Source organism: Symphalangus syndactylus, chromosome 2 (assembly GCF_028878055.3).
Source record: "Symphalangus syndactylus isolate Jambi chromosome 2, NHGRI_mSymSyn1-v2.1_pri, whole genome shotgun sequence".
Lineage (NCBI taxonomy): Eukaryota > Metazoa > Chordata > Mammalia > Primates > Hylobatidae > Symphalangus > Symphalangus syndactylus.
In genome coordinates this window covers 22,216,938-22,244,285 of record NC_072424.2, presented here as the reverse complement: position 1 = coordinate 22,244,285, position 27,348 = coordinate 22,216,938, and the positions used below count along the sequence as shown (strand labels likewise).

Below are 27,348 nucleotides of genomic sequence, written 5' to 3'. Positions count from 1 at the left end.
CAGAGGCCATTCTGGCCATAGATGAGTTCAGTTTGTTTGTTTAACCTTTAATTAAAAGCTTAAACATTGTAAGGTTTGGCACACCATTCCAGATTCCTGGCTTCTCTTGAAAATCCTGGCTATGTGGCAATTGTGGGTCCAAATTCCTGCCTGGCCTCACTCTGCAGAGCTGGGGAGTAGCCACCCATGGCAAATGGGCATGTGGTATCAAGGGAGCCACAGTCCCACAAAAACCCCCTTTCTTTGTTGCCAGTGGTCCTGGAGACCTTGGAATTTGGTGTCTTTCCTCTGCATCGTACTCAGCTGAGGCTAAAAAATATATGATATATATATATGTATATATATATATCATATGCATGTAATACATATGATACACACATGTATTTATGTATTGCAGAAAAGTGGAATTCTGAAGACACATATAGGAATATTTTAATGATGTCCTGATGAGCATAATTTGCCAGCCTTAAGGACAGCAGATGTAAGTCATAGGCACAAGACCCTCTTCAGGCAAAGCGAGCAGAAAGTGGGCACTCAGCAGAGGTGAGCTGGCTGGGAATGGGGCTACCCGTTCCCACTGCCCAAGACAGCAGAGACTCATGAAGCACGGTAGAGCCTCCCACTCGGCCCTCAGTGCTGGTCCTGATTTGCACTTCTCATGTACTATTCCGTGTGTTTTCGCAGCATCCAGAGTGGTCATTTTTAAATGTGAATAAGACCATGCCATTCTCCTGCTTAAAACTCACCTCCGACTCCCTTCCTCTCAGCTCCCTAGATGCCCTGTTCTCCTTGTTCATTTCACACAACTTCCTCCTTCACTCACGAGCTCCAGACACACCCCAGGCTTTCTTCTGAGCCTGGAACATCGGGGTGTTTCTGCCTTATAAATCCTTCTGTCCTCCCCCAGATACTTCAATAATTGGCCCTACTTGTCATTCTCTGGCCACTCCTTCTGCAGTGGCCCTAGTAGCCACCAGCACATCACCCTGAGATATTTTCTTCATTCATTCCTGTTTGAATTCACCTTATTCGGAAACTTGACTACAGAATGCCCCTCAAGCTAGACTATAAGTTCCACGAAAACAGGACCCTTTGCTGTCTTTTTCACTTATTCTCAAGGTCTAAAAAGTGCCCTGTGCATATGTACTGGCTACAGAATAAACATGTCATGCCCTGTGTTTGAGGGGTATCGCAAATTACTGGAGCTGGAAGAAAAATCTCTCCATTAACAAGATCCTGGCTCCAGATGAGAATAAGGGAGGAGGAAAGGCTATACCTCTCTGTGCTCAGAGTCTTTAAGGGACTTCAGCTGACAGCACAGGGAGAATGAACTAAATGGTGAAATCTTTATACTGTGCCCTCTTACGCTTTAAAATGCTCTGCTGAGTGGTACTGTTGTGATTTCCAAGTGGCTTGCTCAGTTTCTGTTCGATTTCAGAATCAAGGTTGAGGCAACGGATGAGCATTCAAAAGGTGCTTCAGTAACTTCAAATGAGGCGTGCATGTGTGTTTGTGTGGTCCTGACTTCATCATTAGTAAACGATTGGTATTAAAGTGCCCTAAAACTCAAGACCCTAGACACGCATGCACACATAGAATTTTCAATTGCATTTGAAATTGTGAAGAGCAATTCTATGGTACTTTGGAATTCCTGAGAGCCACGCAATGTCTCTGTGGACAACAGGGAATGTAGGTCAATTAAGGCTCCTTGAAAACATGGCCCCATGGCCCTGGAACTCGTATGTAGAAAGGCCCAGCTGCAAGCCCGCTGGTCCTTGACCGTCCTCAGACTCTGTGGTCTAAGCGTCGCAGCAAGTGGCATTTACAGATGAAAGAACAGAAAGAAGCTATAACATGACATGAGAGCAGGCTAGATGCACACTCTCACGTGCACATGCCACAGACACGGCAGAGAAAAACCCAGCAATAACTGCTGTGCTGTCACCTACTATAACTAGATTGATCTGTAGTGAAATATAAGATAATGCAATCCAGAGGAAATAACTTCTGTTTCCTCTGAGAACGTCTGATGTTGTCAACTGCAAGCCTGCTTCCCTCTTCTGCCTGCCACAGTGCACAGCAGCCCAAATAGGCAGGGACTCCACTGGGCAGAGTCCTCCCTCCCTCACTGCCAGAAGCACACATTTATCAAGCGGTGTTTCCCCCAACTGCCCGTGACTCCTTGGCCAAGTCAAAGCAAGCAGGGCCTGGATGCCCATGGCGTGTCCAGGAGGGCAGGGCCACTCAATGTTGCCATTGTGTGCATGGGCCTCAGACAATGCAGTGGCGTCTGTTCATTTGAAGCTAAGTCGTTTTCTGCTTGTTGATTTCTAGCACAATTCATCATCCCCATATTTCAACTTAATGGTACAATTCTGGCCCTGAGTTTCAACCACAGAAGACCTTGTGGAGATCACGGTTTTAGATTCCATCTGTAAGACACAGAGCTGATGTAACTGTCACCAGCTGAACATTTTACGGAGCAATATTTTCATAAGCAGGATGGCCAGAAACAAAGGTAAGGAGGGGGTACCAGCGGGCAAGCTCTTTGCCATTATTTTAGAGAATGTGTCTCTATACAAAATGGTCCAACATGGCCAGAGCCATGTAAATAATTCACAAAAGCAAGTTCAGTTCCTTCCATTTGAAATCCGAGTAATACCTTATAAGGGAGCTGCCGACCACTGACACACAGAGCAATGGGTAGCTAGCGGCTTCCATCTCTGGCAGATGTTATTAAGTCTCCATAGCTGGTGATTTGAGGATGATTATAACTTTTGCTCTGCATATCATTGTTACTGACAGGCAAATCCCATCAATCGAATGGCATGATTGATTAAAAAAGAAGGCAAACTTGACAGAGGCAGTCTGGTAAGCCATTTTTTTCTGCCAATTACAACCACCATGAACGCTCACCATTGTGTGTAGAAAAGCCAGATCTGACACCAGCTTCCCCTCTCCCCATTCTCCAGGAGCCTCAACACACATGTTCCAGAAAGACTTTCCAAACTCAAATGTTTTGTGTTTCAAGAAGAAAAATGCAATTCAGTGTGGGGTTGCTTACATTCTAGTTCACAGAAAAAAAAATGATCTGCCTAGAGTGCCCCAATGACCCCCCAATTTGTCAAGGAAGAAAACTCACTGCAGCAACAGGCCCTGACAGCAGCACTTTCACTACACGAAAGTCACGACACCTTTTCAATTTTGCTCATCTCTTAGTCTCTAGCCAAATGGAACTTATTACTTATAGCTTGTTGGGATTTATGAATTATTTATAAAAGTAAGTCTATGACTCCAGACTCTTAAAAGACAATACAACAGTACCCTCATTGTTATCCACAACTGCACTTCTATCAGAGAAAGCAGATATTCTCCATAACACACACTGCATGTTTGGGGTGAAATAACAGTTGTGAAAATACCAAGCCTGTAAGATTATTTGGAAGCTATTTATGGAATGCCTGGGTGTATTTTTAAACCAGTCTTGTTATTCTAAAGCCAGCCTTAGATTCCAGAAAGACACAGCAGATGTGTGCTACCAACATATTTCCCAGCTTGACTACAAACAGTGATACCCTGCTACTTTTACCCAGTAGTGTCAAACTGTGATAAAAAGGCAATTCCCCCTTGAAGTATATCCAGAAGGTTCGAGAAGGCCATGACCCATGAGTCTCCTGCTGCACCCCAGAGCACAATTGCTCTGCATCCTAAGTGGGGACTAAAACATGGGCCAATATGGGGCTAGGATTTCACCTCCAGCTCCTCAGAGCACATGACCTTGCCTGGTAAAACAGATGACACTGCACACTCTCACCTGGCTGACACTATCTCAGTCACAGACCCAGATGGCGAGGTTGAAAGGCATGAAGTGGCCAGCCAGCCATGGCCTTGCCACACCTCTACAACAGTGGCATGTTTGCTTGGCAAAGAAATCTCCACTGGCACTGGTATAAGGAGCAGCAGCTGAGCCGGATGCAGGAGCCCCAATGGACAGGGGCCTTCCCCCAGACTCCCCTCCAGAGTCTCAGCCCTCACCAGGCCCACAGCATCCCTCCCTCCTTCCAGGGCCCAGCCACAAAACCCTCTCCAAGTGTCCCTGCCCAGCTGTCTAGTCTACATCCTACCCCCAAGCATGGTTCAGAGGAAGAAGCAGAGGTTGGACAGCAGAGGCCCAGGGAGGCTGATGGCACTTTAAGCCACTGTCTTCATGGTGTCCCTGAAGTCCCATATGACATGTCCATAGAGAATGGGAAGCCCCATAACCCTCTGCACACAGATCATACCCATATTCCCCAAAGAGCCCAGCCAGTGAAAAAGCAGGCAAGAAATGGTGAACTTACCTTGCTGAAAAACATCTGCCAGGAGAGAAGAAAAATTGGGGAGGGGAGAGGGGAGAAAGAGAGGAGAAAAAATATTAATAATAATGTTGAAAAGGACAATATGATGATGACATATGCTGACTTTGCTAAGCACTCCATGCATATTTCCTTTAACTCAGGAGGGCAATGCTTAAGAGCTCAAGCTCTGGAATGAGGCTGCTTGCATTTCAATCCTGGCCTCACACTTACTAACTCTGTGACTTACAGTTCCCTAAACCACAAAATAGATCTAAGTAAGGGAAAAAGTAAACAAATGATGTCATACATTTTAAGAGCTTAGACCAGTGCCCAGTGCATAGTAAACATAGAAAAATCAGCAGCTATTAATATTACTTTCACAACAATCTTATAAAGTAAGTTTTATTATAGTTCTCATTTTATAGATGGGGAAACTGAGGCTCTAGAAAGTTAAGTAACTCATTCAAGGCCACAGAGGAACAAGCAAGGTCAAAGTCTGTTAGGTTGAAAAACAATGTATTTTTTTCAACAAATATTGAGAAGCTACTAAACACCCTAAATGCCAATTACACTGACACCAGGAAACACACATCTAGGGCCAGGCATGGTGGCTCATGCCTGTAATCCCAGCACTTTGAGAGGCTGAGACAGGCAGATCACCTGAGGTCAGGAGTTCAAGACCAGCCTGGCTGACATGGTGAAACCCCATCTCTACTAAAAATACAAAAATTTGCCAGACGCAGTGGTGGGTGCCTGTAATCCCAGCTACTCGGGAGGCTGAGGCAGGAGAATCACTTGAACCCAGGAGGCAGAGGTTGCAGTGAGCCGAGATCACTCCATTGCACTCCAGCCTGGGCAACAAGAGTGAAATTCCATCTCAAAATACACACACACACACACACACACACATCTAGTTAAAAAAAATAAACAAACAAGCAGTCACTAACTACAACCCCCACCAGAAATTCAATGGCCTGGTTTTGAATTTTATGTAAATGGACTGATCATCCATATTGTAGCACATGGTAGCTCATTCATTCTCACTGCCATGTAGTATTTCACTGTGGGGTTATACTACAGTTTATTTCTCCACTCGAATGTTGGTGGATATTGGGTTGTTCTCCACGTTTGGCAATTAGGAATTGTGATGAACATTTTCATACATATCTTTTCATAAACTTATGTACAAATGCCAAGTACTTTTTGACATCTCCCACGTGGATTCAGGTTCCCCCTGCTTATACTGCCTCCCACTCACTCCAAAAGTACGCTCATTTGCTCATGCTTTCTCACTCAGTAACTTAAAGACAAAAGAACACCAGCAGAGATACAGACAACACCACTCAAGACGTGAGCCAGTTCCTGCTTTGACAGTAGGATTGTAAAAAGGAATGAAACTTCTAGAAGAGAGTTTGACGGTATATAAAAAAAATATTAAATATGCATTCCTTGGCCCAACAATACCACTTCTAGGACTCTAATGAAATAATGAAATGTATAAAAGAAACCTACACAAATGTTCATCATGGCATTGTTTATACTGGCAAAACACTGGATATTGCCTGATTGTTTGGCAATAAGGAATCAAGCCAAATATAATATATCTCACACAATGGATTATTGTGCAGCTGTTTTAAATGGCTATTTAAAGACCTTGATTATTTTGAATGAAAATATCCGATAGCAAAACGGCACATATAATCCTGAGCCTATTTGTGTACCTGTATGAAGAGAGACCTGTGACAATGGTCACAGAAATATTGCTTATTTTCAGGAAATGGAATTCAGGGTCACCTTTTTACATTTTATGCAAGCATTTCTGTATTAGTTTTTAGCAATGAACACACCTTACATTTACAACCCAAATTTTAAAACTAAAGTTATTTTCATCTTAAAAACGAAGTAGGAACTATATCATCAACATCTAATTTTGCTCTCTGTCATCACCAGAAACATCAGCTCCTACAAAGTCACAAAGAACCAAGGGTCCATCAGTGGTGTGGCTGAGACACACACCTCGCAGGTTAACAGAATGCAAGAAGAGAAGATCTATGGAGGCAGTTTTCACTCCACTTGGGCACACATGACCCCACGGGGAGCCGTTCATACTCCCAAGGGCACACTGAGGCCAGTGGTTGTGGTGCAGGTAAAACAGATTGCAGGCTCATAATTCTCAGGGAATTGGCAAAAACATCACCATTTCTTTTACATTCAACAAAGCCAACTGGGATGTAAATGGGTCCTGTCAGTGCCGCTACAGGAAACCTTGACTCTGCTCTAATTGATACACACTATACAGTAGTCTCTAACCTCAGTAATTCATCATTAGTACAAATTCTGATCCAGCAGTGTATGGGATGCCACTGCCCAGAGACTGTGAGAACCGTGTGCAGCTCCCTAAATATACAATTTCACATGCACTTGCTTCCTGGAACCCATAGTCTGCACCATCCGCCCTCTGACCAGCCGGCACACCTGGAGGAGCCCTCCTACTCAGCCTTCAAATGTCACAGCCACTGTGAAGTTTATTCCCACAGAGAGGGAATTCACTGTTTCCGCTTCTGTGCTCCTGGAGTAATTTGTGCATGTTGCAATTATAGCTCATATTATAATGAGTTATTTATATAGACCATGAGCTCCTGAGGATAAGAGCAATGTCTCTTAATCACCTTTGTGGGTCCTACCTGCCTGGCCATGGCAAGCTCCTACCTACGAGGGAGGGAAAGAGGGCTGGTCTGTCCTAGCACTCATCTGATTCAACCCCCTCATTTTACAGATGAGGAAACTGAGTCCCAGACAGTTCAGAGATTTTTTTCTCAAGATCACACATGGAGTTAAAGGCTGAGCCAGGACTACATGAGATTCATTTAACCTTAATGAAGCACAAAAGCTCATCACTATTATTAGCAAAGTACAAGTTAGAGATTTATCATTCCCCTCTAATGAATACAGACAAAAATTTCCAACCCTGAAAACATTAGTGAAATAAGATTAGTCTTTGAAATACGGATTCAGTCTCGACATCTGTCCAGAATCCTCAGCCTCCTCTGCATGGTTTTGACAAGGAGCACTTCCTTCAAAATTCAGTACTGATTTGAATCACTGAAAAGTATCAGTGGACAGGGAGGATAGAAATTCGGGCAGGGATTTAGTGACCTTATTCTGTCCAATTCCATTGTATATTTCACGCTTTAGCAGACAAATATACATGGAGTAACTATTTGTATCTTTGATTCCAAAAACTCATAGTAGCTATTTTAGATTTTTCCAAAAACTCTTTTAAAGCCTCATTTACATTTTGCACCATTTTATTCCAATGTAAATTTTAATAAACACTAGTATAAATATTGCAACAATTTTGCACATGAATTATCTCGGAACACGAAGTTTATGTCTTTCGTGGTCTGAGGTATAAATCATTCCATTCTCATTATTATTATTTATCTTTTTGGTCTAATAATGGTTTGGGTACCTTCTTTTAAAATTTCACTTCTCCAGAATGAAACTGCGATCCTGGCTCAGGCACAAATGATTCATGGACAGACAAACGGGAAATAAAGGAGAAGGTGGTTTCTGTGCTGTTGGCTACATTTTAACTTCCTCTCCCAAACTGTGGATATCAAAGGATATTAGCCATTGAAATATTTTTACCATTCGCTACCCTGGTGTTCCTGTCCACCACCTTCATCTCCTAAACTATAGGGAGTAGTCACTTACAAAAATCAAAAGGCCTCCAATTTGAGTGTGATATTCTCCTTTCAATCTAACCAACCACAAAGTCAGGAGTCAATCTATTACACCTCCTGAGCTTGAGTTTCCGCGTTGAAAACCCAGGCATATTCTAATACCCCTGTCATGGTGCTGTGAAGGTAGAGTTAAATGATTTATACAAATGTTCTCCCATTCCATTGGTTGCTGTGGGGAATTACTCCAAGAATAAGACTCGGGGCCATCTTTTCTGCTCTTGCAGGAATAGAAAATCATGCCAGTATGAAGTGGGGAACTGCCAGTGGCCGCTCTAGCCACAATCAGGTTGAGCCCAAAGGGCACCAGAGACACTTGTAAAGAGGAAATGAACTCCTTCAGACTAAGCTCTGCTCATACTCACTTCCCAAGGGAGAAAACCCCAACCCCAATCATTCATGTGGACAAAGGAAAGCCTGTTCTCCTGCACGCCCCGCCTCCCCCTCCCCACCAGCCCCTGGAGCCATTCTGGTCCTATAGATAGATGAAAGGGCGTGTATAAGTTGGTGATTAAGATGTGGGAGGAAGAAAATAAGAAAGAAGGAACTCAGATTGCCTTTCTTAGCCCTGCTGTCCAATTTCTTCAGTTAGGAATGAGCATCAAGGATACTTGCCCCTTCCCCCACAGCTACTAAGAGATTCACACCCTAGAGATCTTTAATGCACTGAGTCCTCCAGAGACAGGGGCCATAAAAAGACTCGATTATTTATTATTATTAATAAGTTATGGCAATTAGGCTGGGTGATTCCTAAATGTTGCTGATTAAACTTTCTTGAGTGCTGCTCATCCACATGACTCGTGTTTACCTCGATTAAAAATGACTTAACTACACTCTGGGTGAACCCCTCTCTTGCGCCTGGGTTAATAATTAGCAGTGCACAGAGCCATGCAGGTTGAGTGAGTTGGCTCTGCTTTATTTATCTATTGCTTTGTTTTATGAGGAGAACTGGATGGCAGTCTTATTGCCCATTCAGTCTGCTAGGAATAATTTACTATTTCAATCCATAGTCCATAACTATGGTTAGAGAAACCCTCACTATTATTACAATATCACACTTAGCCCACACGCCACAGTATTAAAGGTATGGCAAACAGTGAAACTGTGTGTGACTTCCATAAAACTGGGGGAGGTAAAGTTACTAGTTCTCAAACAATGTAATCATACTACTCTCTCAATTTTGCTTTCTTTTCTAGGTTAAATTATATATGAGGGGAGTTTAGTTTCTTGAAATGCATGCACTTAACTCCCATTTAAGAAGTCTCACCTGGGGAGACAGCTGTCTTGCGAGTCCTCCTGTGGTTTGAGCTACAGAAAGAAAATTCTCTTTCAAGTGCTTTTACAGTAAAGCACTGCGAATTTTACTCGGACCCAACTAACCAGGGCCAAGGAAGGGAACAGCTGGAATGAATGTAGTTTTCTTGAATGGAGTCAGTTCACCATTAACCAAAGTCAATTTCACAATCAGCTGAGCTGCCCCCCTCACCAAGGTTAAAAAACCAGCAAGCTCTGTACATAGACACAAAGAGTAACAAGAATTCAGTCGGTACATTTCTTCCGAAAATCTCTGTGAATGGAGTGAATTTTTTCTTTTTATGTTGAAAAGTGGGGCCCATCAATGCCTCCCTACTTGTTGAGTACCCACGGCACTCCAGGGCAGTTCTGTTTTCAGTTGACAAAGCCCAGGTCCAGACCTGCATGTGGGCTCTCCAAAGGTGACAGGATGCGTCCTTATATGATCCAGTGCTGTGGCACCACAGGATTATGGCCACTGGATCTCAATGACCTGGGATCAAGTCCCAACCCCTTACCAAGTGGACACCCGGAGTAATCACTCAACACATTGTAGCTTACATTCCTATCTATAAAATGGCAACAGTAGGGATAAGCTTTTTCCCTACCACAGGAATATCATGAGGATCAAGTGGGATAATTTAATCAGCACAGAGCACAAGTACTTTGTAGTCAAATAATATTCGTTCAATCCTGGCAAAGGCCAGCATCCTAGCCATACTAGACTAGCTATTTAAACTCTATGAGTCTTCACTTCCTCACTTGTAAAATGAGGATAATAAAATTTATCTTGCAGAATACCTAGGAGGACAGTCAAAAGCATATATGTAAAGCACTTAGCACACGGTGGCTGGTTTATGCTGCATGTTCAATAGGTGAAAGTCAATGGTATAGTAATAAGCAACAGAAACAGGGTCATAAAAACTCAGGTTCTGAAGTCAGAGCTGGTCCTATGTCTGCCTGTGTGATCTTGGGCAAATTATTTTATCTCCCCAAGCCTTGATTTTCTCATCGGCAACATGCCAGTAACAACAGGTAATTTTTGCAGAGACAAAATTTGCTATGGAGACTGAATGAGAGATTGCCTATAAGAGAACACGATAACTGGTACCCAGAAAGTCTTCTATAAATTATAGTATTATTATTCAAAAAACATTTATTGATTGTCTACCATTTGAAAAACCTCTGCAACTTCATAGGACTGTAAAGGAATCATGAGAGGAAAATTCATGAAAATAAAATGATCCTTCTAATTCCTTCTTGTCATCCTGTAGCTATATGCCATTCAGAAGCCCCAAATCAATTCTCAGATATTACCTATGAATGAATTATTTTTAAGCCTTGACATCAGTGATCCAATGACATCCTGCCTTCAAACACCAGTGATCTAACGTGGTGGTTAGAACCCAGAGGTGCCAGAAACCCAAGGCCTGACCTTTGTTTCGGGTACCACTCATTCCTTTAACACTGCCCGTCTCCTCTGGACCTGCCTTTGTTTCTCAAGACCACGATTTAGCGGGCTCAGCTAGCCCTGTCCTGGGCTTTGATCAGCATCTCAAGCCACACTCCCTGGTGGATAAGGGTCAAAAGAGGTAGGAACTGTATGGGGACGGCTGAATTGGCAGCACTGCTAAGAGAGCTGTTCTGTTCCCTATAGCGGGGTTCTATGGAGAATTTGCCTGATAAAAGGGTTCCATTGCTTTATTAAATAAAGTTTGAGCACAACAAACCACTGAAGCAGAGCCCCTTCCTGCCCAGGTGCAGGTCTGTCTCTCCCGGAGCATGGCCAGAGTCCAGAGCTCCTCCAGAGTCCCCGCTCAGCCTCAGTGGCACCACATAGGGACTGTGATTAGTTTTCTGTGTCTCCAAAGCCAGACAGCTCAGGCAACCGTGTAGCCACACGGCCAATATTCATGACCCCCCTGCTTCCTCCAGGCACAATAAGGTTGCTCAAACTGAACAGAGCCCCGGTGAGCCTTGGTAATAGCTTTAAGGACTAACCGGAAGGCCTCACTCCGCATCTCCAGCCTTCTAAGCCAAAAATGACAACCGCTCTTTAATGCTGCAAGATCTTTTATCTCACTCTGCCTTTTCTTCTCTACCTGGTTTTGGACGTAGGCTGGAGAAAGTTCTCTCATTTTCCTTGCTTCTGGCCTCCCTTCACCTTTTATCATATTAGAAATGAAGACCAATACTTTGCCTGTCACTGTTGTACCTCTGAAGGCACACGGTGCTCAGTAAATGTATTTTATTTGTGGATAAGAAAAAAACAAAACAAAAAAAGCCTCGAAGAATCTTCCTGCTACATTTACTAGGGAATGTGCTGCCAACATCGATCTTGGGCTGTGTGCTTATAACCCATCGGCCTGCGCTGACTTGGAAAGGCAGTGCAAGAGACACGAGCTGGTGAGCCCCTACCATTTTTACGACATCCTATCCCTAGTATATCTCATTCCTAGCACAGAGGGATAAAGCGCTTAACTACTGAAAGAACATAAAAAAATAGATTTAGGAATAATACTTTTTATGATTGCATTCTGTATACTATGAAAGTTATGTTCGAGTCTGCTAGTACTTTATAGAGCTGATAAAGTAGAACAGTATGGCTTCCCAGCTCACAGTGTATTTTACATCCATTTAAAATGTTTTCTCTTAAATTGAATTACTTTTTGAGTAATTATAATAAGACTAATCTGGGCTTAATGAATTCATGTACAAATATTTTAGACTGCATTATTAAAATCTCTATGATATGAAACTATATTAAAAATCGATCCCTCTAGCAACCAGTGTTTTCCTTTGAAAAGAGCCGCATACATGACCTTCTCTGAATTCTTTTGAATCAGCTGAGAAATCAGAAGAAGCCACATTAAGAGCCTAAACAAAAGAAGCTGACAAGTAACATTGCTTTAATGTTCCTAAACTTCTATCATTGGATATTAATTGGGGTATTAATTAGGAGTCACAAAAAGTATTTGTATTAAGCATCCATATATGCAAAGGGCTGAAGAGATGGTCCATCTTCCAGAAGAAATTACGTTATAGCTGTGATTAGCAATGACATAAAACTACTACTGGTAAAATACTAAAAGTGAGCCCCTGGATATCAAGCTTCACATTGTAAAAAGTCTCCAAACACAATTGTCTAAACATCTGGATTCTAGTTTGCAGTGCAGGCAAAGCCATTCACCTTCCCTGGGATTCCGTTCTTCCATTTGCAAAATGATTTCTACTAGATGATCTCTAAGGTCCCTTCCAGTTCTAAAGCACGATGGTTTTAAGTTTAAAATTACACACATTGTATCAAATGGACTCTTACTGCATATAGCTTATTTGTCATCTTACGCATGCTAAATTACATTCACAAAAAAATTTCATTCTTTGCAAATCACATACATTCACAAACACATCCATAATACAGCCTGTGATTTCAAATTTATTCCAAGATATTATCTGTGGTAAAGTATTTTTCCCATTACAGATAAATTACAAGCCATCTGAAACCTTTAAGTTTCTATTACCTTCTTAAATCAAGTTTTAATCCCCCGACCCACCCACCCAACACACACTTCCTGAAAGATGTTTTTTCATCTTCATTTCCAAGTCAAATGATACATTTTATCGCACATGTATTCCTCAGCCAGCTCTGTGTGATCCAGGTTTTAATCAGGTTGGTTACCCAGTTTCCAAAATTCAAACTGGATGTTTACAAGTGTCCAGCAGAATAAATCTCTCTCTTTACCAGGATGGACAACTTTAAGGTAAACAGAAGACAATGATTATCATCATTACTTGATGCTTGGCACAAATAACCATCAGGACAGCTCCCAGGAGCCAGAGACAATTCAAGTTTGAATTCTAAGAAGCTGCTCTAAAATCAAGCATTGTTGATCATCACGAAATGGGCCCAAGGCTTCTAGGAGGAGCTGTGATGATGTAATACACTCTAGCTTGACCTCAGTTTCAGGAGGTACAGGTTCTGGCCTGGCTCTGCTATAAATCACCTGAATGAACTTAAACAAATCATTTAAGCACTCTGGGTTTCAAAGGAGCGATTGACAAGAAAATAGCTGCAATCTTTTCCAGTTCTAAAGTTCTATAATGAACACTACCAGGACCTTTCATTAGAACTCCCTGCTATATGCTCCCAAATCAACTGTACATCTCCTTGGTGCCCTAACATACACCTGTTATTTTCTTTCTCTTTCTCTCTAACTAAGCTGAAAGGACCATGATGTCAGGGACATTCTGTCCACTGTAGTCCCAAAGCCCAGGGCAGAATATTAGAGCATAAAAGACACATATTAATATTAACAATAACTAATACGCTTTCAGAGTTTTCTGTACATCAGGCACTATTTTAAATACTTTACATAGACTGCCTGAATCCTCTCAATCACCCTAAAAGGTAGCTATTCTCATTATCCTCATTTTACAGATAAAGAAACACAGGCCCACAAAGGTTAAAGTTGCCAAAGGTCAAAGGGAAGCCAAGTGAGCTGGAATTCAACCCAAGCAGTCTGGCTTCAGAATCCAAACTCTTAACCACTTTGTTACACTGTCTCTCAATGAATACACCATTGATAGATGTGTGGAAGGAAGAAGGAACAAATAAATATGCCTCGTCCCTTCTAAGACACCCCAGAGAGGGAAGAGAATTCATGTTCATAATACCTTTTTTTTAAAGACAGAGTCTTCACTCTGTTGCCTAGGCTGGAGTGCAGGGGTGTGAACTCGGCTCACTGCAACCTGTCTCCCAGGTTCAAGCAATTCTCATGTCTCAGCCTCCCAAGTAGCTGGCATTACAGGCAGGTGCCACCACGCCCAGCTAATTTTCGTGATTTTAGCAGAGATGTGGTTTCACTATGTTGGCCAGGCTGGTCTCAAACCCCTGACCTCAGGTGATCTGCCCACCCTGGCCTCTCAAAGTGCTGTGATTACAGGTGTGAATCACCGCACCTGGCCTGTGTTCATAATACTTGTAATATAACAATCCCCGTGTTTCTAAATCCCCAGCCACATTTTTTTCTATAAATTTATTATCTGTAGATTTTGGGTCCAATTGCAGAAACTGCCTAGATACACATTCACTTTTTAAAAACTTTACAGTGGGAGGTAATGCAGTGCAGGCAATGCACATATGGGTACAGCAGCCAGAGGGCTTTCTTTTCTTCTTCTTTTATTTATTCATTTATTTATTTTATTTTTTGGAGATAAAGTTTTGCCCTGTGGCCCAGGCTGCAGTGCAGTGGCGTGATCTTGGCTAACTGCAACCTCTGTCTTCCAGGTTCAAGCTGTTCTCCTGCCTCAGCCTCCAAAGTAGCTGAGATTACAGGTGCCCGCCACCACACCTGGTTAATTTTTGTATTTTTAGTAGAGAGGAGGTTTTGCCATGTTGTCCAGGCTGGTCATGAACTCCTGACCTCAGGTGATCCGCCTCCTTCAGGCTCCCAAAGTGCTGGGATTACAGGCGTGAACCACCATTCCCAGCCATGGACTGCATTTTGATCCTGGCTCTGCCACTGGGAAAGCAATCTTTCTGCTCTAAGCCTCAACATCTCCATTTGTTTGAGTGGGGCAACAGTGATATGGGGCTGTTGTGAAGATTACAGGAAATCAAGCTAATAAAGACTTCACACAGCACTTGACACATAGAAGGCACTTCACAGAAGCAGGCAATTGGACAGAGATTTATAAGAAATCAAGTTGCGGGATATCATCAAGATCAACCAAATTCTTTGGCATGCTAGCAACTGTGCTTGTTGTGATGAATAAAATATACAGTCAGACCTCCATATCCACAGGTTTTGCATCCACAGATTCAACCAACCACTGATTGAAAATATTTGAAAAAACAAAAAGTAAAATTAATAATACTACAATAAAAAATACAAACTAAAAACAATAAAGTATAACAATATTTACATAATATTTACACTGTATCATGTATTATAGGTAACCTATAGATTATTTAAATTAACTGTATAGAGAAGGATGTGCATATGCAAGTAATTAAATGCAAATCCCACACCATTTTATATAAGGGGTCCTGGAATCAATATCCCGTGGATACCAAGGAATGACTATACTTGCCTGAATTCTAAAACTCAAAAATAAAAAATCAGAGGTGTGCAGCAAAATATCACAGCCTACTCCCTCTACCCACCAGCCCCCCAGCATGGAATGATGTCATCCAGGAAAAAAAAATGTGAGAGAACATCTCTAGCAATAGAACATTCATATTCTCCTAGTCATATTTGTTTCTCTGGAAGCAGGATCAATGTTTACCATGTGAACAAATACTAAAACTAGACATATTACCCTACACTCTATATCACATAAATGCTAGTATTTTTCAGAGGTAGTTGGAAGCAAGTAATTAAATGTGAACTACAGGTATTTCATCAGTCTTTCAGAGCACATGCCTTTCTGCCAGAAGGTAGTACATTTTCTAGAGTCACCCACTTACAGGCTTAGGTAGCCCATGTGGCTCCTCTCCCTCCATCATCCCATGTCATGGCTGTGCATGGCAGGACCGCATACTGGGCTGGGCTCCTCTACATTGAAGCCAAGCATTTCAGAAATGGAGAGTAACCAGAGAGCTGAGAACACCTTGCAAAAAACTCGGCAGCTGTACACAGGGAGGACCACCAACAAAAATGTTTCCTTCCTTGTGAAGAACAGTCAGCAAGCAGTAAATGTGATTACCACAGCTCATACCCCACTGAGTGCCTTTGCAAAATAGAAGGGAAAGTTCATTTGGCAGTTTAAGATTCTTTTAAATTTGTATGATATCATTCACTGACTCAACACAATCATGAAATGTAAATGTCATTTTCATGAAGAATTTAGGTGGCAGGCTTGCCAGAAGTTCCCTGAAAAAAAGGGATTCCAGCATCTTACAGAGCTTAAAAAATGTTAATTGTCCTTTATATATATATTTCTTCAAGCTTCGCAGTTGACACAGCGTTCCTTCCCTCAGGATAATATGGCAATAAGGGGTGCCATCTTGGAAACAGAGCATCCCTCACTAGGCTATTGAACCTGCTGGCGCCTTGATCTTGAACTTCTCAGCCTCCAGAACTGTGAGAAAATAAATCTCTGTTCTTTGTAAATTACCCAGCCTTGGGTATTTTGTTATAGCAGCACAAACGAAGAGAGATGACTATACTCAAAAAGATAAAGACAAGTGCTGGTGATTATGTAGAGAAACTGGAAGCACATACACTGCTGATGGGAATGTCAAATGGTATAGCCACTTTGGAAAATAGTCTGGCAGGTCCTCACATAGTTACGTATAGAGTTTATCATATGATCCAACAATTCTACTCCTGGGTATATACCCAAGATAAATGAAAACATGTCCATGCAAAAATCTGTACACAAGAGTTCATAGAAGCATTAGTCCTAATAACCAAAAAGTGGAAATAATACAAATGTCCATCAACTGACGAATGGATAAATAAAATGTAGCACATCCACACAATGAAATCATATTTGGCAATAAGAAGACATGAAGTACTGATACATGCTACAACATGGATGAACCTTGAAAGCATGATCCTAAGTGAAAGAAGTCAGACACAAAGACCACGTATTGTGTGGTCCTATTTCTATGAAATATCCAGAATTGGTAAATCAAGAGACAGAAAATAGAGTAATGGTTGCCTGGAGGTGAAGGAGATGAGGGGGTGACAGCTAAGGATGTGCCAGGTTTTTAAGGAGGTAATGAAAACACCAAAATTGACTGTATGATGAATAGAAAACTCTGAAAATACTAAAATCCATTTAACTGTACACTTTAAATGGGCAAATTGTACAGTGTGTGAAGTCCTGGGTTGTGAATACATTTCAAATGACTAGGAATGACAACCCCTGCCTCTCTGAGCCACAGCTAGGCAAGCCAATCTCATAAATGCATCCAGCTCTTTATCCTATGAACACATCTGAAAAACCACACTCAGATGCTAGACACTACAGCTACAGAAAACTATGCTCAGATGAAAGACAGCATCTCCTCTCCTCAGGGGGCCACAGCCTGGTGCCTCTATGGATATCTGTGCTGTTCAATACAGTAGCCCCCAGCCACATGTACCCACTCAGCCCTTGAAAAGTGGTGAGTGGGAATTGTAATATGATCTAAGTAAAACTCAGACACTAGATTACAAAAACTTGGGTCACCAAAAAAGGTAAAATTGCTTGTTCATAATTTTTTATATTAAATTACATGCTAAAATGATATTTTGGGGCAAGGCGTGGTGGCTCACGCCTGTAATCCCAGCACTCTGGGAGGCCGAGGCAGGCGGATCACGAGGTCATGAAATCAAGACCATCCTGGCCAACATGGTGAAACACTGTCTCTACTAAAAACACAAAAATTAGCTGGGCGTGGTGGCACGCACTTACAGTCCCTGCTACTCGGGAGGCTGAGGCAGGAGAACTGCTTGCTTGAACCTTGGAGGGGGAGGTTGCAGTGAGCCAAGATCATGCCACTGCACTCCAGCCTGGTGACAGAGCAAGAGTCTGTCTCAAAAAAAAAAAAAAAAAAAAGTAAATGATATTTTGAATGAGCTGGGTGAAATTAATTTTTTTTTTTTTGAGACAGAGTCTTGCTCTGTTGTCCAGGCTGGAATGCAGTGGTGTGATCTCGGCTCACTGCAGCCTCTGTCTCCCAAGTTCAAGCGATTCTCCTGCCTCAGCCTCCCGAGTAGCTTGGATTACAGGCGCCCACCACCACACCCAGCTAATTTTATATTTTTAGTAGATATGGGGTTTTACCATGTTGGCCAGCCTGGTCTCAAACTCCTGGCTTCAAGTGATCCACCTGCCTCAGCCTCCCAAAGTGCTAGGATTACAGGTGTGAGTCACTGCACCCGACCAAAATTAAATAGCATCATTAAAATTAATTTCACCTGTGCTGTTGCTATTTTTTGACTGTGGTACTGGAAAATGTTCAATTACAGATATGGCTCACATTATGTTTCTATTGGACAGTGCTGGTTTAGTACTGATCTTTAAAGTACTTTCAGATCTAGTACAGATCATTAAAAATAAATAAATAAATGAAATGTTCTTGATCCCCAAGGTTTTGGAGGGGTATTTTATTCAGACTTCTCAATGGTAATTAACTTTGAGTCCACTCAGCAGTTATAAAATACCCTCTGCTCTGTGATTACAGAGGCACAAACAGTCCCTTGTTTGCTGCCCTCTGCCAACTGGATCCTTGAACTAGGGTGGAAGATGGTCGGCATGGCCTTTTAAATACTGGCATGCCCCAAGTCTTCACAAAGCACAAATGTTTCCCAAATAAGCCAGGCCCAGAAAACGATGACTGTACCCTCGAAGAGTCATGATCAAAGGGCTGGCTTTTGAAAATGATGAAAGATGAGGCTGCGATGAGACCACTATTCACAGAAAGGAAAGTTCTTCTAAAAGGGATTTCATCGAGAAGGAGCTTTGAGTGTCATCCGTGAGGGCTTCCCCCTTTAGCTCCACATTTGTGAGCTCTGTATTGTTCAGAGGGGCTTTTGCTTCTCCTTCCCTAGATCAGCAGTCCCCAATCTTTTTGGCACCAGGGACTGCTTTCACAGAAAACAGTTTTTCCACAGGCAGGGGGTGTATGTGAGTGGGGGGATGGTTCTGGGTGATAAAGTGCATTACATTTATTGTGCACTTTATTTCTATTATTACTACATTGTAATATATAATGAAATAATTATACAACTCACCATAATGTATTATAGAACCAGTGGGAGCCCTGACCTTGTTTTCCTGCAACTAGAGGGTCCTACCTGGGAGTGATGGGAGACAGTGACAGATCATCAGGTATTAGATTTTCCTAAGGAGCACACAACATAGATCCCTCTCATGTGCAGTTCACAAAAGGGCTCATGCTCCTATGAGAATCTAATGCTGCCTCTAATCTGACAGGTGGCGGAGCTCAGGCAGTAATGTTAGCAATGGGGAGCGGCCGTAAATACAGATGAAGCTTCACTCACTTGCCTGCTACTCACCTCCCACTGTGCAGCCCAGTTCCTACTGTCCAGGGTTGGGAACCCTTGCTCTAAATTACTCTTTGAGCCACACGTCCAGGGCTAGGCAAACAGGGCCTATAGGATAGCAGCAAGCTCTAAACCTCTGGCCCAGCTGGAACTTTATAAAGAATGCACAGGTATGTCTGTACTCAAAGAGAGGAAACAGAAATGGACCTTAGATGTGGCAGGCTCTAGGGATCAAACTGTTATCATTAAGTAGCTGAGCCAAGAACCCCTACCAAACTGTCTAGTTGCTTCTGTAGCCAGCCAGTGCCCAGAGAACTATGTTTACTGCCTTTTTCAAACTTACTCTTTGGAGTTAAGAAAGAAGTGGAGGTGAATGTGGCCAGAGTCATAGTGCCGGCAAGTGGCACAGCCATGATTCAAACTTGGATTTGCCTGATCCCAAAGCTAATGCCTTTAATAAGCACAGAGCTATATTGTCATTATTTCCTTTCACAAACATTATTCCCTGCTGGGTGCTGTGGGAATAGAAGATTAGAGTGATTTATATAAACTAGCATCCTGCCTTCTCAAATGAGACAATCTTAAATTCCTGTATCTACTTTTGTTCAGCATCTCCAGTAAACTGAAGTAGAAGGCAGTGTCATTGGCTCATCTCTGTTCTGTGTATTATGGAAACAGAGACAAGATATCTAAGAGTTCTTAATCTCTTCTGGAAACACAGTGGGTCCAGGTGGGAAACAGAGCTTAATTCCATCTCCTGTCATGTCAGATCCATTTTCTCCATGTGCTCATAAATGACAGAGTGTACCAAGTATCACGCTTGTTCTGGCACTTAGAATGGGCCACGCAACCTACTCAGTACTGGGCATATCCAAAGATGAATATACCACACTCTCTGCCCTCTGGAATGTTCCTCAGTTAGGGGCTATCAAGTTATTTTAAAGTGCCTATGTTTTGAGCAAAGTGTGCTGTAAAGAACAAAGCTCATTTCTGGAGCCAGTTTGTGGCTTGAGGCATCTTCAAATTATAGCAGTTGTTACAAAATGTACCTGACTTCGCGTTTCAAAAGAACTGGCTGGAACATGGCTATTTCTAGATGGACTTGTTCAGGGCCTGGGTAATCAAAGCCCTCATTTTCCACTCTCCTCCCACCACCCCATTATCTCCCGGACCTGGTAGTCAGTAAGCAATTGGCTGGCTTTGCAAGCCCACATAGTGTGATTTGGAAAGTTAAAGGAATTATGATGGAAATGTCATTGCAAACCACAAAAAGTCTGGAGGCTTCTAATAAAGAAGTTTAAAGGTGTCTTCATCATCTTCCAGCTGGAGATGCCTAGGAAGAGAGCCAGGATTGCTCCAGAAGATGGCCAGGAAGTCCAACTCACTCTCTATTTCTGGCTATGGTGGGCAGACCAATGCCCCCTGCCCAAGATGCCCATGTTCTAATCCCTGGAATCTGTGAAGAGGTTACTTTACATGGCAAATGAGACTTTGAAGATATGATTAAATTAAGGATCTGGAGATGAGGATGTTTTCCTGTATTACTTAGGTGGGCCCAGCCTAATCACATGAATCCCTAAGTTGGATAGTCTTCCCCCAGAGAGTTATAATGGTGAAAAAAGGGTCAGAGAGATGCTGTGTTGCTGACTTTGAAGATGGGGAGGGAAGCCACAAGTCAAGAAAGGCAGATGGGGCCGGGCGAGGTGGCTCACGCCTGTAATCCTAGGACTTTGGGGGGCCAAGGCAGGTGGATCACTAGGTCAGGAGTTCAAGACCAGCCTGGCCAAGATGGTGAAACCCCATCTCTACTAAAAATACAAAAAATTAGCCAGGTGTGGTGGTGGGCGCCTGTAATCCCAGCTACTCAAGAGGCTGAGGCAGAGAATTGCTTGAACCCAGGAGATGCAGGTTGCAGTGAGCCAAGATCGTGCCACTGCACTCCAGCCTTGACGACAGGCCAAGACTCCATCTCAAAAAAAAAAAAAAAAAAAAAAAAAAAAAAAAAAAAAGAAAGGCAGGTGGCCTCTCTAGAAAACGGAAAAGGCAAGGAGACAGATTCTCCACCAGGGCCTCCAGAAGGAACACAGTCCTGCCGACTCCTCAAGTTTAGTCTAGTGAGACCCATGTTGGACCTCTGGCCTACAGAACTATACACTAATAAATTTGTATTGGTTAAGCCACTACATTTAGGGTAATTTGTTACAGAAGCAGTAGGAAGTTAATACACTGGTTATCACAACCAAACAGTGGGGTGGTCAGGCAACGAGGGCAAGTGACAAGGAAAGTGATTACACAGAAAAACAGCCAGCTTAATTAACTAGTCAATTTTATCCAAAAGAAAACTCAAGTATTTCTATAGAATGATCCAGTCTAAGATGAGATTGCAAGTACAAATTGCATCAAAGCACTGGGCCATTGAAATTCTGTTTGTTCTTGTAGGCCCTACGGAATCCTCAGTCCTCCTTCATCTGGGGCTCACCCAATACCAACAATAGCATCAGAGAGAACTCTTCTCAGGTGGAAGGAGATAAGGGAAAGAGTTGCACTCTTATTCCTAAGAGTGCAACCCTTCCCATCCCTCCTTAAGAGCTGCATGATATTCTGTGAAGAACAGGTATTTGGAGCACATGAAGATGAGGAGGTGGCTCCCCTGCTAGGTTAAAACAGACCTATGATGCTTCCATATGGACAGTCAGCTGTAGGGCTGCCCTTCCCCTAATAAATCCACAATTTAAGCAAATATGTTACACTGTTGAGACTCAGTCAACGATGGAAGGCTGGGTGGTGGGAGGGATGGCTGGACCTCCTTCTCCTTCCTTTTACTGACAGATGAGAAAATAGTTTATTTTAACCAGCTCTCACTTGGTACGGGCAGTCATGTTGGAAAGGAGGCTGCCCTGCAGTGTCATGTATTCCTACCAGGCGCCCCTTGGGAAGCTGCCTTCTCCGTGGGTTTCCCTGGGTTGTTACCTGAGCAAATCCCTGCTGTGTCTTTGATTCAAGCTCCCATTTTACCCTTTTCTATTTTACCATAGCATCCATCCAAGAGCATAATCACCCACCCATTTGACCACTTTCTGAAGGTCTCAGCAGTGTTTAATCTCATCAACCCAAAGGGCATCATCAAAAAGGAAACAGGGTATCTGAGGACTTGGAAATCTGTCTAAAGTATCGTTCCTAACCAAAAGGATACCTGATACATCATAATGGTCTTAGTGGCTCCTCTATTCCAAGCACCTTCTGTGTATTTTTCTGATGTAATTCTTATGCTATTCCTGAAAGATGAGTACTGTTATCTCATTTTAGAGCTGAGGAAACTGACACTGACAACTTGTTCAAGATCACAGTGATAGCAAATGAAGGAGCTGGATTTCAAATTAGTCTCTCTCATGCCAAAGGCCAAGCTCTTCTCACTATGTTGAGTGGCTTTCCAAGATGGAAATTATCTGCTCCGCATAAGTTCCTGGAAACGTGCTACAGTGAAGACACACACACACACACACACACACACACACACGCACACACACATATATATATATAAAGGCTGTTACAAGTCGATTCTCAGTAGAAATCTAGCTTTTCCAGCTAGTGTAGGGAAGAGTTCTCGATGATATAAACAAGACTGGTTTCAACTCTGAAAGTATTTCTTGAGCAACTATTAGACAGAGGCCATACGTACAAACAGGCCAGTACCCCCTTCTATTAAAGAAACTAGGCACATGTGGACAGACAGACAGACAGACACACACACACAATTTAACACAAGAAAAAGAATAAGTGCTTTATCAAAGCTATCAGTGAGTAAACTGTTATGGAAATAAGTAGCAACCATGGCAATTATTTCAATAAGTTCCAGAGAGGAGGAACACTCAAAGTAGAAGCAGAAGGAAAATATGGGGCTGTGGAAAGACAGAACTCTGGATGGGTGGAGCATCCCAGTGTTCTTAGGACAGAAGAGAATGAGGAGGAATCTGGAAAGGTGGGTAGGACAGGGCTAGCTTACTGATGGGGAAAAGGGCTTTGAGTATCATGTTAAGGAAACTTGGGACTTTATTTTCTATTTAAAAAACATTACTACATATTTTGAATTCATGTCATGAGGGGTCATGAACACTTCTTAGCAGAGAAGTGAAATGTTCCCAGCTGGGCTTTAAGCCGATGCCTGAAAAAGATGCAGGGATTGGCAGGGGCAGATGGGTCCATGAGAAGACGACCAACCAGGCACAAGACCTGTCCTAATGACTTTGTCCCAGGAGTCAGCCAGGTCTGACAGACGACCTAGGTTTCTAGGCTGGCTCCGTGTCATGAATTCAGTTACATGAATTTCCTAAGCCTCAGTTTCTTCCTGTCTTACATGATAAGGTTAAACTAAATAGTGGCTCAAATCATATCTTCCTCCAAAATGTTATAATTAAAAGTCATAAATTTATACACAAGACAGAAAAATGACCTCATATCATATAAGGCATGGGGATAAGTATTCCTAAAATTACTTCAATCTCATTTTGAATTCAAATTATATAATCAATACAAAGCATTTTTTAAAGTGTGCCTATGTTAGGTAAATCCAAGGTGAAGCTTTTTTTCTGAATTCTACATTAAATTTACATAATGCTTTCCATTCTTAAAAAGCATTCTCTTTTTCCTTTTCCCAAATTCTAGACCTTTGTCTTTTGTTTTAACTAAAAACAGCTGCCAGCCTTTTCTGGATTCACCTGCTTAGTGAAGAAAAGTAATCTGTTGTAATACACCATAAATTTAAATTCTAACTACAATATAAAAGCTAATGCTCTGTGACAGTCATTACCTTCACATTTCCACAACACCTAAATCAAGACCTGGGCACACAAGCTTGTTTAAAATGAATTCAACCAAGTTGTGAATCAACTGCACTTCCTTCAGCAAATAGGACTATGGCAGAAGAATTTCCTTAAAATATGGCCCTGTCTAGAGTTGAACAAGTAGATGTTACTCCTGGGATCAAGTTAAGAGCCCAGTATGGAGAGGGCAAAGAGGAGAGAAAGAAAGGAGAATGCAAACTGATCATCTTCTTCTTCCTCAATGGCTTTTACATTCTCTTCTCTCCAACAAATAATCTGATAATTGAGACTGGTGAGAGTTTCAGGTAAGAGTGCCGCCCTTTTAGGTCAAACCATCCATACTTGGATAGTTGGACTCTGCAACCTACTAAAACAAACACGTTAAAAATTAAACATATTCCATATTATTCAGAATTAATGTGAGCAAAAACACCAGTGATTTCATCCTCCCAAGGAATATGCCTTACAGGGTGTAATTTGGCATCCCTCCAGAATCTTGTCTCAGAGATAGCAGTTGGGTGATCTTAAATGATGAGTATTTTAGTGCCTCAACTTCTCTTTAAATATACACCATTTGAACGAATCCATTTATCGTAAATATCAAGGCATTGTGTTTACATTTTTATACCTAAAAAAAAAGTTCTCGGCCATTTTTCTTTGAACCTTTTAAGATATTTGAATGATTCCTCATACAAAAAAAAATACTAATCCTGGTGTTTAATGATGATAAAGGACTTGTCTAATTTTGTAACAAATCACCAGAACAAAAAGCTATTATGGAGTAATTAAACACCATATTCAGCATAAATAGAGAGAAAAGGAGAATTGCAAATCACTTTTTACAGCCTGTTCTGAAGTTTTCTGAAGTAGAACATATTTTAATCATTAAACTCCTCAGAGGTGTTAAAAGGCAATCAGAATGGTTATGTGATAACCTCCGATTCCAGGGCTCCAAAACCTCCGATCTTGCCAGGGTCTCCAGCTAAGCACTGTCGCCAGGCTGAGGCCCTGTCTTTGATAAGCCCATTCAGAGATAACTGCAGGGAAGCCCACTTCTCATGTGTTTTTCTGCTTTGGGAACACTTAATGGGGGGCACAGAGATCTCTGACCTTTAATTAAATATAGATTGCTAGTTCAGGCCAAAGAACAAGTTATTTTAAGTTCAGGCCTAAATCAGGAGTCTAATAAGCCACCTTTATTTCTTTCTTGTTATCTAAAAGGTATGTTTGGGCCAGGAACAGTGGCTCACATCTGTAATCCCAGCACTTTAGGAGGCCAAGGCAGGCAGATCACTTCCGGTCAGGAGTTCGAGACCAGCCTGGTCAACATGGCAAAACCCTGTCTCTACTTAAAATACAAAAACTTAGCTGGGCGTGGTGGCGCACACCTGTAATCCCAGCTACTCAGGAGGCTGAGGCAGGAGCATCCCTTGAACACCTGGGAGGCGGATGTTGCAGTGAGCCAAGATCACGCCATGGCACCCCAGCCTGGGCGACAGAATGAGACTTCATCTCAAAAAAAAAAAAAATTTGAGTTAATCAGCTTTCTGAGTACACCTGGAAATGTGTAAGCATATTAAAATATAAGGATTCCCTGCCTTAGGGAGTTCTCAGGATTAATTCCCAGCATCTCAGAGCAATCGAGTTTATGATTTCCTGCACAGACACCTTAGGCAGATACTATCACAGCTTGGCCTGGTCCAGCCTGGATGCAAGACCCCTTGTTTTGAGCACCCACAGCCCATGGCCCTCTCCCCAACACTCTCCTTGTGGCCTGGTAGACTAGAAGCTCCCTGGAGGCAGAGCCTGCCTACTTCTCTCAGTCAGCTGTTCCAGCTCCCCGCAGTGCTGTGACTCATCAGGTGCTCCCCATCTATCAGGCTCTTCCTCTTTCAAGGTCATCTGTTCTGCTCAACTGGCTTACTCTTTCAAAACTGGGTGATCTAAATACTTTGCCTGATTCCTTTTAACAAACACACTTGAAGTTTCCCCCCAGTACAAATTATGTCTAAAGGCCCATCTTACATAAAAGGGAAAAAAACAAATGATTTTCCTTAGACTCCACTGAACATGGCTTTGGGGAAGACTCTGTCATTTACTATAATTGATGCTTCTTGCCAGGGATATCGGGAACAGGGAGTTACAAATCGATTCATTTTTGGACATGGTTCCTTTTTTCTCTTTCCTCAGCCCCTGGGTTGAATGAGCATTTTAAATTCTCTCTACTCTTTGGGAGAAGGCTGAACTGTACTTATGTTTACAACCCTCATAAATGCAGGCTTTTTGTGCTAAACCAGAACAGAACTCAGCTATTCAATTGTCTTTGTTGTTGTTGTTGTTACCTTTTTAAGGAAAATACCTATAATAGTTTACCTTTTTTTCCCCTTCAGTGAAACTTTTAAAGACCCTGGAAAAACTAGATATGGAAACCTATTCAATTCTCATCTGGCTTGGGTCAAACCTACTCTTAACTGGACAGCATCTTGGGGATCCAGTGAAATGAAGGGACAAGTGTAAAGAAGAAGCCAGCTCCAGCTGGTGAGGGGAAACAGGGCCTAGAATCCTAAAATGCAGCCAGTGTTTTTCACCTGGAACAGGTGTTTTTGAATCCATAGAATATAGCTTCAACTTAGGATACACAGCAAAAGAGACCTCACTCAAATAAAGTCCATTCATTTGGATCCAATTTAGCCAACTCATCACAGACATGGGGCTGTAAACCTAGTCATGGCGCTCTGGTGGATCACTCCATGGCCTTGGGCAGCACATTTGGCCTTTTAATGTTTCTCTAGTATATACGAACATTCTATAATGTAAATTACATTACATATATACAAAAAATGTACTATTCAGGGCTACTGGACAGAGCTCTGGGGTGGAACATAGACCTGTGCCACTAATCTGGAGTAGAACTGGGACAATCTCAATATGTGAGCACCTGATATGGTTTGGCTGTGTCCCCACCCAAATCTCATCTTGAATTGTAGTTCCCATAATCCCCACGTTTCACGGGAGGGACCCGATGGGAGGTAATTTAATCATGGGTGGGGGGGTGGGGGGGTTCCCTCATGCTATTCTCATGATAGTGAGTTCTCACGAGATCTGATGGTTTTATAACAGGCTTTTTCCCCTTTTGTTCAGCACTTCTCCTTGC

General features: G+C 42.3%; 1 protein-coding gene across 6 annotated transcripts in view; it reads right to left on the bottom strand.

Annotated features, from left to right (window-relative positions):
- GFRA1 (GDNF family receptor alpha 1) overlaps positions 1-27,348 on the bottom strand; it is a 216,669-nt gene that overhangs the window by 150,240 nt on the left and 39,081 nt on the right. The window contains exon 5 of one of the 6 annotated variants that reach the window (XM_055248192.2): positions 4,341-4,355. The exons of the other annotated variants lie outside the window; for them this stretch is intronic. Within the exon in view, the coding sequence (XP_055104167.1) occupies positions 4,341-4,355 (15 nt within the window). The remainder of the gene's footprint in view (positions 1-4,340; positions 4,356-27,348) is intronic. 6 annotated transcript variants of the gene reach the window in all.